We start from the raw sequence: 16,355 nt of genomic DNA on the forward strand, positions 1-16,355 counted from the left end.
ATGTTTCCTATGTACTTTAAAATAGTAGCGTGTATTTTATGTTATTAGCATCGGATCAATGTAAAATAACAATAATGTTATCACTTTACTCCAGTGTTCTTTTTTCACGAGTCATGTTTGGCACACAACCCTAAGCCCAGGTTCTGCCGCGCCATAGCCCACGGCGTGGCACTGACGCGCTAAGGCCCACGGCGCGGCAGGACCTGGACGCAGACAGAAGCCGACCAGCCTCAATTGCAATTGAACGGGAGCTGCTGTCGGTGTTGTAAACAACTACAAAGTGCTACCGCGATGCATTGAAACAAATATGAAGCAAATAAATAAAGTCCGCGAGCAAGTTGATAAGTTGCCACATAACATTTTCATTGGTTCATGAGTCTTCAAGTTTCGGACGATAATATTCGTTCGACATAAGTTCGACATAACCAACTAAGTCACAGGAGTGTAAGGATTCCTCAGACGCCTCTGTCTCTTCGGATTTGTAGGCAACACATTGGGAGTGTAGCCAACGTCGGTGTGGTCGGTGCTTACGGCTCGTACCCTGCAAGTATATGATATGCACGAATACTTATAATCTTTATGATCGTTAGTTCATGGAGTTCATATAGGCAACACAATATGAAAGCACATTCAAACTAACATTAACAGACATATTAAACAACTTCACTAGGATTTGTCCTCCTGTTCCTGTTCCTGCTCTTCCAGTTCGAACTCGTTCACATCGAAATCATTGCTTATACAGCCTACTTGACTTGAATGAAACTGCTCCTGCATCAACTGACCGTTCAAATCCATGTTACCCTGAGCTACTTCCCCTTCGACCCTCAATTCTTGCTCATTGCCTCCAACAACGTCAATGGATGGCCCGTCCAGAACACCCTGCATCCTGTACCCATTCTCCACAACCACCTCAGCTATGGACACATTGGAACCTTGGAGCACCCTAGTATAGCGGGACAGTGAGCAGAGGCGCGTAAGGGTATGAGGACATAGTGTGCCCTACTTTTCTCAGTATCAAACCTCCCCTTCAGTGTGAAATCACCGTCAAACTTTATATTCAAACGGACACAAAGGTCGTTGAAGTTAGGAGGTTCATCAAACAATTCCAATTCTTCTTCCATATCCTCAAACATACCATCTTCTCTCCTAACACTTCCTCCGTAAAAAACTCTAACACAACAATCCATCTACAAAAGTATTTCAAGAAACTTCATCAAATCATCGAAATCGTCGTATATAATGTCTAATGTCCATAGTAATATTAATACATATTCTAACTATAACTATATTAACTAATCTAATATTAACATCTATACAAGGCTAATTACAACAACTAATTATACTAAATACAATGTATAACTAGACTCACTTACTGTACTAACTAAACTAACTAACTTTACTATCTATACTAACTTACTATCTTGCCTATACTAACTAACTTTACTAACTATACTAACTATACTTTATTAATTATACTAACTATATTTATTTTACTAACTTACTATACTAACAACGTCGATTCAATCAACAAATATACTAGGGGAGTACCTCGCGGTGGCGCGCGGCACTCGTCCTCGCGGCAGCAGCGTGTGCCCGTCCTCACGGTGGAGGCGCGCTAGACTGGGCTGGGAGGCGCGGGTGCTGGCCTCGGCGGTGGCGGCGGGTGCACACGGGATAGAGAAAAGAGCGTGTGGTAGTTGGGAGCGGTGTACAGCGCGATAGTGAGTGAGTGGTGCGCCGGCGTGCGGGCGTAGCGGGAGTGGCGCGGCCGACGGCAGGTGCGGCGACGGGCAGGCGCGGCGGGCAGGCGGGCAGGCGCAGGCGTGCGTGCGGTGGGCAGGACGCGGCGCGGCGGGACTGGGCTGTGGGCCTTTAACTAGCTCTGCCGCGCCACCGATCAGAGCGTGTCACTGCCGCGCCATGATGCATGGCGCGTCACCGCCGCGCCCTGATCGGTGACGCGGCAGAGCCGACCACGTCACCGATCAGGCGCCTGGTCCCTGCCACGTGGGCAAGCTTGCCGCGTCTCCATGCATGGCGCGGCAGCGTTAATTTACCGCGCCGTACGAATAGGCGCAGCTAAAAGTGTCAGATTTGAAGAAAAAAATAAACAGTGTTATCTTTTGAAGGACCGGAAACGGCGACTAGAGGGGGGGTGAATGGGAGCCTCAAATTTCTTTCGAAATCTTCGACCACTGTCTCAATTTCAATCCCCAAAAAGCATACATGATAGACTTGATGACCACGACCCTAGAGAAGAGTGGATGCTCCCTCAGAACACAGCGGGTCACCACAAAGCAAACGGAACACAGATCGGAGCCCAAACGAGCAAAGAACAGCACTGCCTCTGCAAATATCGGACACGTCCGATATTATGTCGGACACGTCCGGTATTTTCGGACACGTCCGGTATGATCTCGGACACGTCAGGTATTTTCAGCAGCAAGCTGACCAAAAGAGAAAAATCCAAAACCCCGTCAAATGGTGTCCAAAAATCATGAGATTTTAACCATAGCTCTTTAGACACCAAGGGAAGATCTTCACCAAATTTCAGCTCAAAACTCCAAAGTGAGAAATATCGGAGTCCGGTATGAGCGAGCAGTTTCTCGGGAAAAATCAAATCAAGCCATAACTTGATCAAATCAACTCCAAATGACTTGAAACTTTGCACAAGAGTTCACAAGCGAGTAGAAAGGCAACCTCTAAAGGATCATGGCCCGAGACAAACTCTAGCTCCGTGAATCGAAGGAATTGAAGAATCCCCCAAAAAATAGGTCAAGAACTAAAATTACCCGGATCTGCGATCTCGTGAGAAATTAGTGGATTTCCTTCGGTGGAAAGCTTCTACTCATGTCATTGATCGATCCAAGGCAATAAGAACGAACCAAAACCATCCCAAAACGAAGAAATGAGAGGAGAAACAAGAAGGAACAAAAGGAGCTCGTGAAGAACACCAAAATCACATCAAGAACACAACTAAATCATGAATCCCGGAGGGCATACGGTGGTTACGGTCACCGATTCATTCAAAACCAAGTCACAATTTGAGTTGTGGACCTCTCTCATACATGGAAGCAAACTAGAGGAAGAAACCCTAAAGGAGAAAATGAAAACTGGAGGAGGTGAGGGAGATGGGGGCTTCCTCATCCTATTTAACAGGGCTATTACACATTCCCAGTTTTGCCCCTGGATACAAATGAGTTGAACCGCTAAGCCCAAGGGCGTTGTTGTCCAACCCAGTGTAATCTTGATCCGACGGCCACCGCGCCTTCTCACCGGTAGCTTCGCCTCGACGCGAACTCCCCGATGCCGCCACGTGCCGTCCGTCCCTCCTCGGAACCTCCGCACGGGTTTTGAGGCCCAAACCCGTAAACCGTCCGCGGGTAGCGTACTCCATACGCGTTCCCCGCCATCCGACGCGTGTCACCGCCGTCCTCGACCGGCCGACCCGCCAAGTCCTCCTGAGCCTCGCTCGACTCACGCGTCCGCCGTCTTGACCCGGTCAACACCGTCACTCCATGTCTTCTTGCACTTGTCGATGTCCCAAGTGTCAGCCACCGCGGCTAGTCACCCGCCCTCTGGGTCCCTCGGTCCAAGCCTCACGTCCGTCCTTCACCACTCCCGGTCTGTCGGCACGGCACGTCCTCCTTGACCTTCACCTCGCCATCGACCACCGCATCCGAGCTCCACACCTGCACAACACAAGCCAAAAGACATGTCGCACACATAGCTTTCGCCATGGTAAGGTTAGTCACCACTCAACCCACCTCGTGAATCACATTGACAATCACTCATCACAAAACGAACACACAAGGGTACTTGTCAACCTTGTGTTCGCATCTTTTTAATTAGTTTAAAAAATGTGTTAAAAATAAAAAAATTCGCAGCTAGCAATCCAGCTCGCCATCATCAGGATCAGGATCAACCGATTTGATTTGCGCCTCTCTCTCTCGCGCGCGCGCGCTCTTGAATCTGAAATTTTCTCCCGCTTGGTCTACCCTCTACCGTAGGCAGGATCGGGATCCCGATCCACGCGGCGAACAAGTCAAGTAGTCAACCACGCCGGCCAGACCACGTCTGCGCTAGCGTGTAACGCATCGCGGCCGTCCATTCCCCGCACCCCAGCACCCGACCGCAAGGATCTTCGAACGGCACGAGCGAGGCAGCGGCCGTCGCCGGCCACTCACCGCGCGCCACGTACGCCACCAAGGGGCATAGCGGTAAAATCCCAACCCAGAGTACCGTGACGCACGAGCTGTTTTCTATATATAAAAAAAAAATCGGACAAACGTGTGGCGTCGGCAGCCGGGCAGGTAGCGAAGGTTCTTGCCGTCGCCATGGAGCTCACCGGAGCCGCGCTCCGGCTATCCGTTCTGCCGTCAGAGTCCCCGGTGGCCGCGAGGGTGGGGAGGAGGAGGCGATCGACCAGGGTGGCCTGCGTCGGGGGCGCGGGGTTCGCGGAGGAGGGCCACCTCAGGTACTACGAGGCGGCCCCGCGGAGGAAGGCGGTGGAGGTGGTGGCGAGGGACCTGGGCAAGCTCCGGGCCATGGGGCTCGTCGCGGGGGACGCGGCCAAGGAGAAGGTCATCTCGGTGAGCCCTCTGTTGCCCCCCCCCTCTTCCTCGCCTTTTGCTCTTGTATGTAGTCATGTTTCTGTTCCGATTTGGGAAATGGACGACGAATCTGAGTAATTAATTGGTTCCTGTTGAAGAACTCGGTTCGGCTTTGAGGATAATCATGATGATGAGTTGATGACATATGTAATATGGTCGATTTGGTACCCAGATGGTAAACATCGCTACGTTTTATTACCAACTAATTTCAGTTCCTGCTGGTTCCCAACGGTTTTTGAAAGAAATTATTACCAGTGCAGACTGAACATGTGCGTTATTAAGTGTTGGTAATTGGTTTACTTGATAGTTTTGTATTGTCTATGTGTGTTGATTGAAGCTCTCAAGTCGAGTTCGCATTTCTTTGCACCTGTGAACGCAGGAAGCCACAGATCTGCTGCTGCAGGAGCTGAGCCAGATGAAGGATGAGGAATACAAGATAAAGAAGGTAGACAAAGAAGAGAAGGCTGCTATGAAAGCACTGAAGAAGCAGGAGAAGGGCGCCAAGAAGACTGCCATCACGATGATGAAGTGTGAAGAAGATGAGTCCTCTTCTGAGTCAAGCGAGAGCGATTGTGAGGATGAGGCAAACATGAATGTTGATCAGGGCATGATGATCTCAACAGCAGTTCCTGAAGTTGTTGCATCAAGCATCGCAGCTGTCTCCGCGATGGAGTGTGATAAGGCTGCAATGAAGGCCATGAAGAAGATGGAGAAGGAACAAATGAAGGCTACGAAGAAGATGGAGAAGGAACAGAAGAAGGCCGCGAAGAAGGCCATGAAGATGGAGAAGGAAGCAAAGAAGATGGCAATGGCTGCACTGAATGGCTGCAGGGACGAAGACGATTCCTCTTGCTCATCAGAGTCGAGCGAAAGTGAATGCGAGGGGCAAGTTGTCAGGATGAGCCGCTGCGCTACAATCACCGCACCAGAAATGCCATCTCCAAGCACAGGTCTCCCCATCATAGTTCCTCAAATTCCAGCACCTTTGTCCCCGGAACCATCTCAACCTTCAGAGCTAGCAACCGCGGTGCAAGCCACCAGGGTCAGCAGCGTTGCAGTAGCTGAGACATCCACAACTAGCAGAATTGAGGTCTGCATGGGCGGCAAATGCAAGAAGTCAGGCGCGCTTGCTCTTCTGCAGGAGTTCGAGAAGGCTGTGGGTACTGAAGGTGCGGTCGTTGGCTGCAAGTGTCTGGGGAAGTGTGGCCTTGGTCCCAACGTGCGGCTGAGGAGCGACGTCTCTGCAGAAGGTTCCGCAAAGGGGAGCCCACTCTGCATTGGTGTAGGTTTTGAAGATGTTGGCACCATAGTGGCAGGTCTCTTCGGAGATGCTGGTCTAGGCATGACACCCACCTAGACCTGGTTGTACTACCTAGACCTAATCGCACTTCAAGAGAAGCTTGTATTCACAGATGTTGCACTGAACAAATGTATAGTGCAGATGACAGCTACAGCCTTGCTAGGCTGCTAGTGCTAAGTTTATGTACTATATGTCTATATAGAACATGTATGGTAATCAATGTTTCTTATCTGTATATATTGGACTGTGATTGTTTTCATGGTTTTCAGATTTGAGCATCTGGGACTACATAGGGATGTATAGGGATGGTTAATGTTCTCCACTGTCTGCACGAAAGGAATAACTGGAACTAGACAACTAGTGTCCTGCAGGTGCAGTGTTTGTGTTTGAGGTTATCGGATTCATACAAGTTTTCAATGATAAGCTCTTTCCCATCTTCATCACTTAATTTTATCTTCTGCCCCAGCTAAGAAAAGTTAGCCGTTGCTACCTGATTTCATTTTATTGACTCTGGACTGTTTGTCATGTGTTGTTTTTTCTCCATTTGTATTATATGGCCAGATCTGTTGTTGACCTGTCTACTAGTACTGCTTGTCGCTTTGGACAAGCTATGCTCAAACTTTTGAAACTTAGTATCAACAACATTTGAAATATTTAGTTCCGAGACTTGAGAAGTGTGTCGATTGTTTTAAAATTATTTTTGTGACCTTATGTATGTCTTGGATCATTTAAATATACTCTAGTAAAATATAGTGGTCAATGTTACATAGGGTATCTGTCTTCTTGTTATTCTTCAAATGAAACAGCAGATATGTGTCAATAACAGGACACAATGATGCATCACTACCAATTGTTTCTCTAATTATTAATTATTAATAGGTAGGCATGTTTCGTTGTCTGCTAAATTCAATGGTTTTTTGATGTTTCCATAGCGTGCGTGCGTGAATTGATTCAGATCTGCATATGTAAATTCAACTTCGAAAGTCTTTGAAATGCTTTCTCAGCCCCCATGCAATTTGGTGGTTGCCGCGGTCACATTTTGGTTACTGGCCTGTGTGACTGTGTGTTTGCAGATTGAGATGAACTATCTCATTCTCATTGGAGAGAGCTTCCAGAGTTGGCAAAACTGAAGTGGCATGCCTCCTGGAGGGCTAAAGACATCGTTTCTAACGTTTATTGATGAAGACTGGAGAGGTCTTAGGGCATTCGTAACATGTATGGCCAGCCACAACCTTAAGCTGAGACCCACCTCAGATAAGGTCTCTCATTCTTAAGTTCCAGGTCTATGCCTGTGCGTTGCAACGGCCGCCTAAAATTTTTCAATGCAACAAAAAAAAAAGTATGGAAAAACTTTGTTTTTGAGATCATCAGATACCACCTTTTCATCTGAGCAACATGCTGTTTTGAACCATGTTGGGATAAATAAAAACTGGTTGTACATAAGAGACAAGTTTTGAGGACAACTTATGCTTTGTTGGTAGGAACCCGAGAGGCTGCCAACAACAGAACGCCGGTAATGCCCAACACCATGAGTATCTCTTGAGTCCATTGGCAAAGAGAGAATTTCTAACATCTGGAGTGCACAGCCATCACGTAGAGGATGAATCTCACAGGTCTCTGCATTTCACATTTGGGAATCTTAGCCAGAACACTGAAATAGCCATCTGCAATTAGAAGGCCTGGAGAGTAGTACTGCAAATTATTGACAAACGATCAGCACCATCAAAATTTAACAACTTTTTTTCTCGAGCGACGCAGGAGAGCCGCGTGTCATTTCATTAAGATAGAAGAAAGACAAGGGAGAGGGCATATAACCTACTCTCAGAAAGAGACGAGTGAACTCCACTGGGAATTAGCTTGTGTGGTTTCTGAACATCAACACTGTGGCACCCAGATATAATGTTCAGGCCTCAACATTCAAATGTTGGTGATAAGCACTCTTCAACCATGTCAAGTAGGTTTGAGTTTTCCAATGCAGCAGCAACACGTTCTTTGTTGTTCAGTTTTTTATTCACTGCAACAAATAATTAAATTATACGCTGAGATATTCAGCCAAGCAATAGATATGGAAACTATTGCAGATTCTGTAGAACATATACCAGCAGCTTCAGTTGCATGTGATCCAGGGGCAACCCTTATGTCCACCTACAAAATGTTAAGATTCAGATGGCTGCCTGAATTTTCTCTCTCTCTCTCTCTCACACACACACACACACAGAGCTCACACACAGCAGATGAAGAAACAATTTCCCTAACATGTTGATGATAAAAAAAGAAAAAAGAATGATTCAAGATCTGTCTTCTTAGATTGTATTCCCACCAGTAAAAAATCATATATTTTCTTGAAATGTACAGCAGATATGTACATGAGCTACTAATTTTCTAACCATTTCAGTGACCAAGTTTTATGTGCAACAAAGGTATAATCCTTTTTATAATTCAATCTGACAGACAGACATTATCCCTAATGACAGCAGTATGCTGACATATCAAACCCTGATTGCTCTAGAAAAATAATATTGATAGTGTAAATCATAAGAAGGGCGGGCCTGGTGCAAGCGGTAGAGTCTTACCGCCTGTGACCGGAAGGTGCTGGGTTCGAGTCGCAGTCTCCTCCCATTGCACAGGCGAGGGTAAGACTTGCCACTGACACCCTTTCCCGGACCCCGCACAGAGCGGGAGCTCTCTGCACTGAGTACGCCCTTTTAGTTTAAATCATAACATGAGTACTTTGTCTCAAGCTCTACAATGACAACAAACCTTGTAACGAGGAGGGAGACTTCGTACAAGTTGCACACGTATGCAGAGGCCAATAATAGTTGCCATACTGCAGTGCTCCACTGTTGGGGTGAAATTAACCCTGATGCAAAGCAAAATGAATCTCAGAAGCGAGCTTCAGTAACGATCCTGAATTGTACATCCAAACCAAGGCACCTAGACATATGAGAACTTACCTGACATAATTGCTTTCATCATTGAGTACAATTGAGTCTTGAGTTACCACATTCAGCTGTTCCAGTGAGTATGGATGCTCTGGATCCTTTATATCTCTAATGTGATGTAAAGAACATTAAGGGCCACAACCAAATGGCTAGGACACAGAACTCACAAATAAATGGGGGCAAAACAAGCTTCGCTGCATTTATATAAGCGAAATCATTAAGATATCAAATACTTCCAGCTGGTCTATGGGCTCTGCCGCATTTTGATATTTGGTCTCTGGTGCCTGTCGGACAATGCGCCTCTCTTTCTTCTCGTGGATTATAGGATTAGTATTAATCAACCCCATAGCCATTCCTATGAAATGCAATGCAGTAACCTTAGATGAGAAAGGCAAATTCCTGCACGTCAAAACAAATGAAAATGTGTTAGCAACAGTATCTGGTTTACACTTTACACTGCACATCCAAGTCATACCGTAAAATGTTTGCCAAAGAATATTTATTTTTGAGGGCTGCATTATGAACTCAACCATTTGTGTTAATTATTATGACCGATCTAACCGAGCAGTGTTACCTACGTTACAGTTACGGAGGCAAGGAATCAAAGGTCTATAGCATGGATAACCCAAGCGAATCAAATGAATCTGACACGAACCAACACAAGAGGCCCTCCCAGGCTCCCACCTCAGCTCACCCTTGTCGCCGTGGGGAAACGGAGTGGCGACTGCCGACAGGAGTATGTGCGTCGGGGCCTCGGGGTTCGCGGTCGGCCGCCCGTCAGAGCTGAGAGGAGTCGGAGCAAGACGTCGTCAGTCAGCGTCCGCTTCTCGTCTTGGCGGCGCGGCGCGGCCTCGCTCGTTGGCCGTTCGGAGGCCGGACGGGCGGAGTGGAGGCGCGATTAAAGGTACCCGCGACCCGAAACATGATGGATTTTTACTCTATTAGGACAGAGATATGGGTCAATTTTTATAACCATGAACTTCTTAATGGAAAAAAACTCATATCGTTCGGGTTTGGAGGTACGGATACGTTTCCATATCCATAAACCCATGGGTAAAATTTACCCGGCTCAAAGCTCCATGCTATATGTTTTGTATTTTGGCCAAAGTATCTTTTGTATTAGCCCAAGTATTATTATTCAGCCTAGGCCCAGTAACAACATATATAAACGGGATTGGAACCCTAGACCACCTCACTTCATTCCTTCCCCCAGTCGGTTCTGGATGCCACCGCCGCAACCCCCGACTCCCCACACTCGTAGACTCGGGGACACGACGTCGTATCTGATGGCCACCGCCAGCAGGGGTGTGAATACCACGTCCGGTCGGGGCACGGTCACCGCATCTGGCACTTGGGTTCTCGGCAGGCTCGGGGCCTACGTCCGCACAGATCCACACATTGTTGGTTTCCCGCTTTGAGCTTTGTTCTTATATTCCTGCTCGGATGCTTCTAGGAGCTACGAGGATGGAGAAGGGGTGATCGTGGTGAGGGAGCAGATGTTAGTCGGGCGCGCACTATAACACAACATACTTTTGTCGACACTTTCTATTGTAGGCCAAGGGCACCTTTGCTGATAGATAACCTCCCGCGAAAAGTTTTGCCGACAGTTTAGAAACAGTCGCGCTAGAAGCCGTCGACGAAACTTTTGCCAGCAATTAACATAATCCCTGACACTTTATGTGTAGGCAAACGGTCTACCTACGTCGACAGTTGAAATCTTTACCGACAGTTAACCCTTTACCGACAGTTAAGACCTACGCTGACAACTAAGACCTTTCCCGACAGTTTGTATGTTGGTCAAACCATTTCCAAGGTATTTTACAAACCATACCCTGCCAAAAAAAAACTATCAGCAAAACTACATAAATATAATTACAATTAAAATAATTTGACAAATCCACTTTTACTCATATAGAAGGCATCACATTGAACAAATTCACTTGATTTTTTGTATAAATAATATATTAGATCTTGCATACTAGTATATTAAATCTTCTATACATACTGGTCACAGGCATATAGCCAAATACATGTCCAAAATACAGATGAGTTATTCACAAACATAGACTTATACTAAATTATTACAAGCTATAGTGTAAGTATTCAAATCAAAAGCAGAAGTGTTGAGCAACACTATGCTATGGACGCATGCATTAGCTATCGGTCTTTGAGCTAAATGGTTATGGTTGGAAGGGCTGCCACTCCAAAACACTTGGAGCAGTTGCTTGCTTGTTCCACAAAAGGTTTGCCAACCCAAAATACTTGCAACACCTCATAGCTGAAGTACCTAACATGGAAAAAAAGTTGAACTATCAGCGCAATATGCTCTATGCTTTAAATTTGTGCCATGCAATTCACACTGTTATATCACATATAAGTTGAACTCTCCAAGTAAGTTTCAACAATACCTTCCAGCTACGATGGCCTTCCTGTACCACCAATATTTGAATGTGCCACTACTATTTAAATATTGCAGTGAATGAGTGCACAGGTGTTCCTGAAATCACACATGCTTGAAATTTGAATGGCTATGTTGCAGCCAAGACCATCATAGGAGCATTCTCTAAAAAGACATATAAATTCTCTACTCACATGTCCAATATCTGGTTGTCTAAATGTTCAGCTATCTATCTTTGCATGAGGATATATCTTTCTGCAAACATATTTTACCAAAAAAACTAATGATGAAAGGCATACATGGGAGAACATTCCAAGTCCAACAGCAAGTAAAATAGAGTAAGGCTAGTATAATTGTTATCAATAAATAGATGTGCTTTAAGGTAACCAAAACAACTGAAGAGCCAAACCGTCCTGTTAGTAGAGTCAACATCAGATTGCCTTGGTGGAGAAGAGCCAGAATCACCTAAAAATAAGCAATTATAAAATCAAAAGGCATGTCAAATGGGAAAATTATTGATAAAAAAACTGCACACCTACCCACAGAGCCCCAATATGCTGGAGTAGATGCTAGGAAAACCAGGCCCCAAATATTACTTATTTGAACATGTATGCATGATGCATGTATTAACGTATACTCAAAATATTAAAATATAACAGAACCACCTTAAAAAACCATAGCATCAAGCAATAAGGAGTAGATATGCAGAAAAAATGATTGTTACAACTCCCAGTTATATGTGTGGAACTCATAGCATATTTATTACAGGGAAAATTCATATGGTAGCAATAAAATTCTGAACAAACAGCACTGACTAATATAAAGTCAAGATCATGGAATGTGGAAAAAACATTATAGATGTGTAAAAACTGGAGGCAAGGGCTAAATACAAAACAATAATATCAAATTCTGGAAATACCTTGAGATCTTCTAGGAGTCGCTGGTCCTACACAAATTGGTCTTGTGGAACAGTATACATCCAGTATTTCCAAAAACCCCATGTGGACTTGCATTATTATAGGTAGGCATGAGTACACAAAAGAAAAGACTAATATTAAATCTTAGGATTGTAGCTATTTACAGGCCTGTTATCTGATATGGTACAGAAACAAAGAATGGTAGGGACAAAAAGACTAATTTCTACAGAAAATTAAACAAAATTACACTAGAAGTTGCAGTAGTTTATTTCTAGAAGTCACAGAGAACACAAAAGGAAAAGGCTGATATTAAATCTAAGGAACTTAGCAGGCTTGTGTTGTCCATTCTATAGTACACAAACAACGAATGGTAGGGGCAAAAAGACTAATCTATGCAGAGAAGTAAACAAAATGACACTAGAAGGCTATAGTTCATTTCTAGAAGTCACAGACAAGAAAATATAAGTTGGCCAGAAACTTGATTTTGTATTTTTCCCATGAAATACAAAATATATAGTTAATGGTGACTAGCAAGCAAACACAATTTATAATCAATACAGAGATACAGTTGTTCACTATGAAGGTGATGGCTATTCTAAATAAGCACCATACTGTATGCATACAAAGTTTTTCTGAAATATAAACAGGTGACAAGAATTACCATTCCTCATAACATGGCACCATCTCAGGAACTGAATGGAAGACTCAATTTAAAATGGAGGTAGGATAGGCATATCGAACCAAAAAATGAAAAATCAAACAGTCGAGTGCAAACAAGAGATAGAAGTAGCAAACACCTTATATTTCTACTGTTGTCCTCCTTATGAATTCAGTAAACATACCCTAAAGGCCACATATCAGGCATGACTTACCAAAGATAATTTGAGTGGCCTAACTTTTCCTTAGCATTGTGTTATGTTATCAGATGTTGACTATAAATAAATTATAAATGTCAGGCACAATTCATAGCAAAATTTCATGAGAAAACAGACCCTTGAGCTAAAATTTTCAGCAACAAATGGCATTGCAATTTTAGAATTATAAAAATCTAATATGATAGAGTAGGAACTCAAAATGTGGCATAAGTGCATATAATTTATAGTTGCATTAACAACCAGGTGTGCATACATCAGGTTGGTAGAGTCGAAATGATCAGGTGCCCATATGAGTTTTTGCTAGTTCCATTTGTGATGGAGCCTTATTATTTTTCGGTGCTTCTAAAATCAACATTGCTAAACAGCCAACCACTCTGCAATAAGTTATAAATTAACAGATCCTGCGCACAGAAATTAACACACACACATTTTGACTTGAGTATAGGTGTTCCTCCTAAGTTCCTAACACACGCATAAATCGTTAGTGTTCATAAATAGATAATAATTAATCATCAATTCTCTACTGCCCAGACGTATACACAGAAGACTCAAATTCACCATAATTAAACATGAATAGTTTCTTGACAGTCAAAACAAATATGAATAGTTTCTACTCATCACAAAATTGAATTTAAACATAATTAGTAACTTCCAGAAAATGAGTCTGTTGAACATTAGTACAGTTGTGCATATGAATTGAGTTTAGATGTTCCTCATAACCTTCAAAGATCAAAGATTTTTCTAATTCTGGTTTTGTACCCAGACTTTTTAGTAGTTTATACATATAAAATCTTAGATACAAATTCAAGTAGAAATCAGTTAATAATTAGATACAAATATAAACAGAAATAAAAAAAGGAATTTAACCTTCTTTCTCAATTTTCTTTGAATGGAATATGTGTGTTCTTGCTGTGAGCAACCGCCACCGCATTGAGCCCCACCCTCCTAATCATCGCCCCTCAAGCACCACACTACACACGTCTAAAAACCAAATCGCGATTAAGAAGACAGTAGATCGAGGGATGGAAAATGGAGATCGAGATAAGTGAAAGAGAAGCTGACCGAATCGACCGAGAGGAAAGAGTGTTGGGGAGGTGGTCGACCACGTTCAAATGCGAAAGCCGTCGAGGACCGGGAGGCCGGATCTATGCACCCCTCCCTAGAGATGCAGCTGTAGTCGGCGGATCCATGAGCCCTCCTTGGTGGGCGGCCACAAATGCAGCTTTCTTCACCAGTGCAGAAGGGGTTGGCGTGGGGGCAGCCGGTAGGAGCTGGCGTGGTTAGGGTTCCGACGGGTGGCGGTGTTGTGCAGGGCGGCGACAGCGGGAGCTGGCGTGGGAGGCAGAGGCGACGTGCACTGGCATGGGAGGCGGTGGCCACGGGCGCTGGCGGGGGAGGCGGTGGCGGACGCTGGCGTGGGAGGCGGCGGCACGCGAGGGGCAGCAGAGAGAGAGCATGGTTGGATTGGGTTTCCCTTTGCGTGGGCTACAGACTCCGTCCCAAAAGGCTATGACTCCGCGCGTGCATACGGTGAAAAGATCTAAAACTAGAATCTGGACAAGACCGTATATCCTTTCGCCGACGCTTAGATAGTTGGCTTGTTTAGGAAACGTCGACACTTATTCTGTCTAACAACATTTGCCGACAGTTTCATTGTCCTAAGAGAAATACCGACAGTTAACCTATAGCCATACAACATCATTGCCGACAGTTTATGTGACTTTAAAAAGGTTGTACAATTACCAACACATAGTGTGTTGTCAAAACCAATCATTTGCCAACGGATAAGTGTAGACAAATGTGTGTCGTGGTGTAGTGGCGAGTAACCCGCGGCTACCCGTTACCCGCTCGGGCACGGGTACAGGCGAATATCTTTACCCGTCGGAGGGTATGGGTTTCTTAGCGGGTAAAGTTTTTTCTGGATGGGCACGGGTATGGGTTTACTGTACCCAGCGGGTATGTACCCATTGCCATCTTGAGGCGCGATGCCACGATGGGGCGAGACGTAGGTCGGCCCGGAGGTCGCTAAACCCCAGCGCTGCCGCAGCTGACCGACGAAACACGCGTTCGGCCCATATACAACAGCATCATATGCGTGCAGCTGCAGCCCCGGAAAAGAAGACGGACTCAAGGCCCAAGCAACGGCGACAGAAGCAATAGATACGGGGAAAAGTCCATTGAACCTCCTTCAACTCTTTGTTAATTGGAAAATTGGATTTTCAGACTCTCGTAAATCGTTTTAAAAATGGTCTTGGCTAACATGGCGCCACATTAGCGACGAGCGAGGTAAACTGAATTTTCACGATAATTCAAGGAGGTCAATTAGACTCTAAAAAAATATAAGTAATTTTTGAAAATTTTCAAATACTTTTAGGATAAATATACATTTTAAAATACTAAAATATAATTTAAAATTAAAATTCCTAAAAATTGGCTTTAACTCAGACGTCCAAGAGCTTTAGGGGCTGATAAATTCCTTCAGAGAGAGTTTGTGAGGTCACTTGGCCATAATCATTGAGTTCCTTCTCAAAGTCCATTACAGAGAACCAATAAGATTGACTGGCGATTTTGGATTCCTCGCCCTAGCAAGAAGAATACTAGGAACCTTTCAAAGAAAATCATGAGGTGATTCCTGAGTTAAGAGGGACGGTGTAAGGTTATCAAGAAGGATTTCATTTGGAACGACTTCGGGTCGTGACATTTAGGGAGGTCAATTAGACTTAAAAAATATAAATAAATTTTAAATAATTTTAGAATAATATGCATTTTAAAAATACTAAAATATGATTTAATATTTAATAACATAAGAAATTTGCTTTAACTCATAAAAAATAAATGTAAATCATGGTCTACACTCTACATCGTGAAGATTTTGGTTTGCCTTGTGCCATCCAGTCCGTCCCTCCAAGAAAACACATATCCTAAGATGCCACTATATATTGGGCAACAGTAAGGCAATCCCTCCAAAGGCTAGCAGATCCACTTGCCGTTAGAGAATCTCTAACAGTATTTCTCAAACCACTTTCTAAACCTAATTCACTTGGAGAGCCATTGTACTAGAAAGTCACTCTCTATATCTCTCTCCACATTTGAACTTCTCTATATCTTTTTTTTGGTATTTAGAGAGCTAGCTTCGTTTTCTATCTTTGGCGAGTGAGAATCTAGGAATAGAAGCAATTAAAGTTTTTCTACGAGAAAGTATAATGGTCATGTACCTCCGGTACGGCCCCTCCTCCGTAGGAAGAAATACACCCTGATCGGCTGGCTGAAAAACAGCTGATGCTGATTGTAACACCCCAGGTGTTTATCA

At 44.3% G+C, this 16,355-nt stretch overlaps 2 protein-coding genes across 2 annotated transcripts; one reads left to right on the forward strand and one right to left on the reverse strand.

Annotated features, from left to right (window-relative positions):
* Positions 1-4,300: 4,300 nt before the first annotated feature.
* Positions 4,301-6,407, forward strand: LOC136512057 (diacylglycerol O-acyltransferase 3-like). Its single transcript, XM_066506061.1, has 2 exons — positions 4,301-4,592; positions 4,993-6,407. The coding sequence occupies exons 1-2, from the start codon at positions 4,338-4,340 to the stop codon at positions 5,968-5,970; spliced, it is 1,233 nt and encodes a 410-aa protein (XP_066362158.1). The 5' UTR covers positions 4,301-4,337; the 3' UTR covers positions 5,971-6,407.
* Positions 6,408-7,823: 1,416 nt separating this feature from the next.
* Positions 7,824-9,678, reverse strand: LOC136510414 (protein AE7-like). The gene is made up of 6 exons (XM_066504867.1): positions 9,540-9,678; positions 9,082-9,254; positions 8,868-8,973; positions 8,674-8,773; positions 8,013-8,058; positions 7,824-7,927 (listed from the first exon to the last, which is right to left on the reverse strand). Exons 2-6 carry the CDS (start codon positions 9,206-9,208, stop codon positions 7,824-7,826), a joined length of 483 nt encoding a protein of 160 aa, XP_066360964.1. The 5' UTR covers positions 9,209-9,254; positions 9,540-9,678.
* Between the last annotated feature and the right edge of the window lie 6,677 nt (positions 9,679-16,355).

The sequence above is a fragment of the Miscanthus floridulus genome, chromosome 16 (assembly GCF_019320115.1).
Source record: "Miscanthus floridulus cultivar M001 chromosome 16, ASM1932011v1, whole genome shotgun sequence".
NCBI classification, from domain to species: domain Eukaryota; kingdom Viridiplantae; phylum Streptophyta; class Magnoliopsida; order Poales; family Poaceae; genus Miscanthus; species Miscanthus floridulus.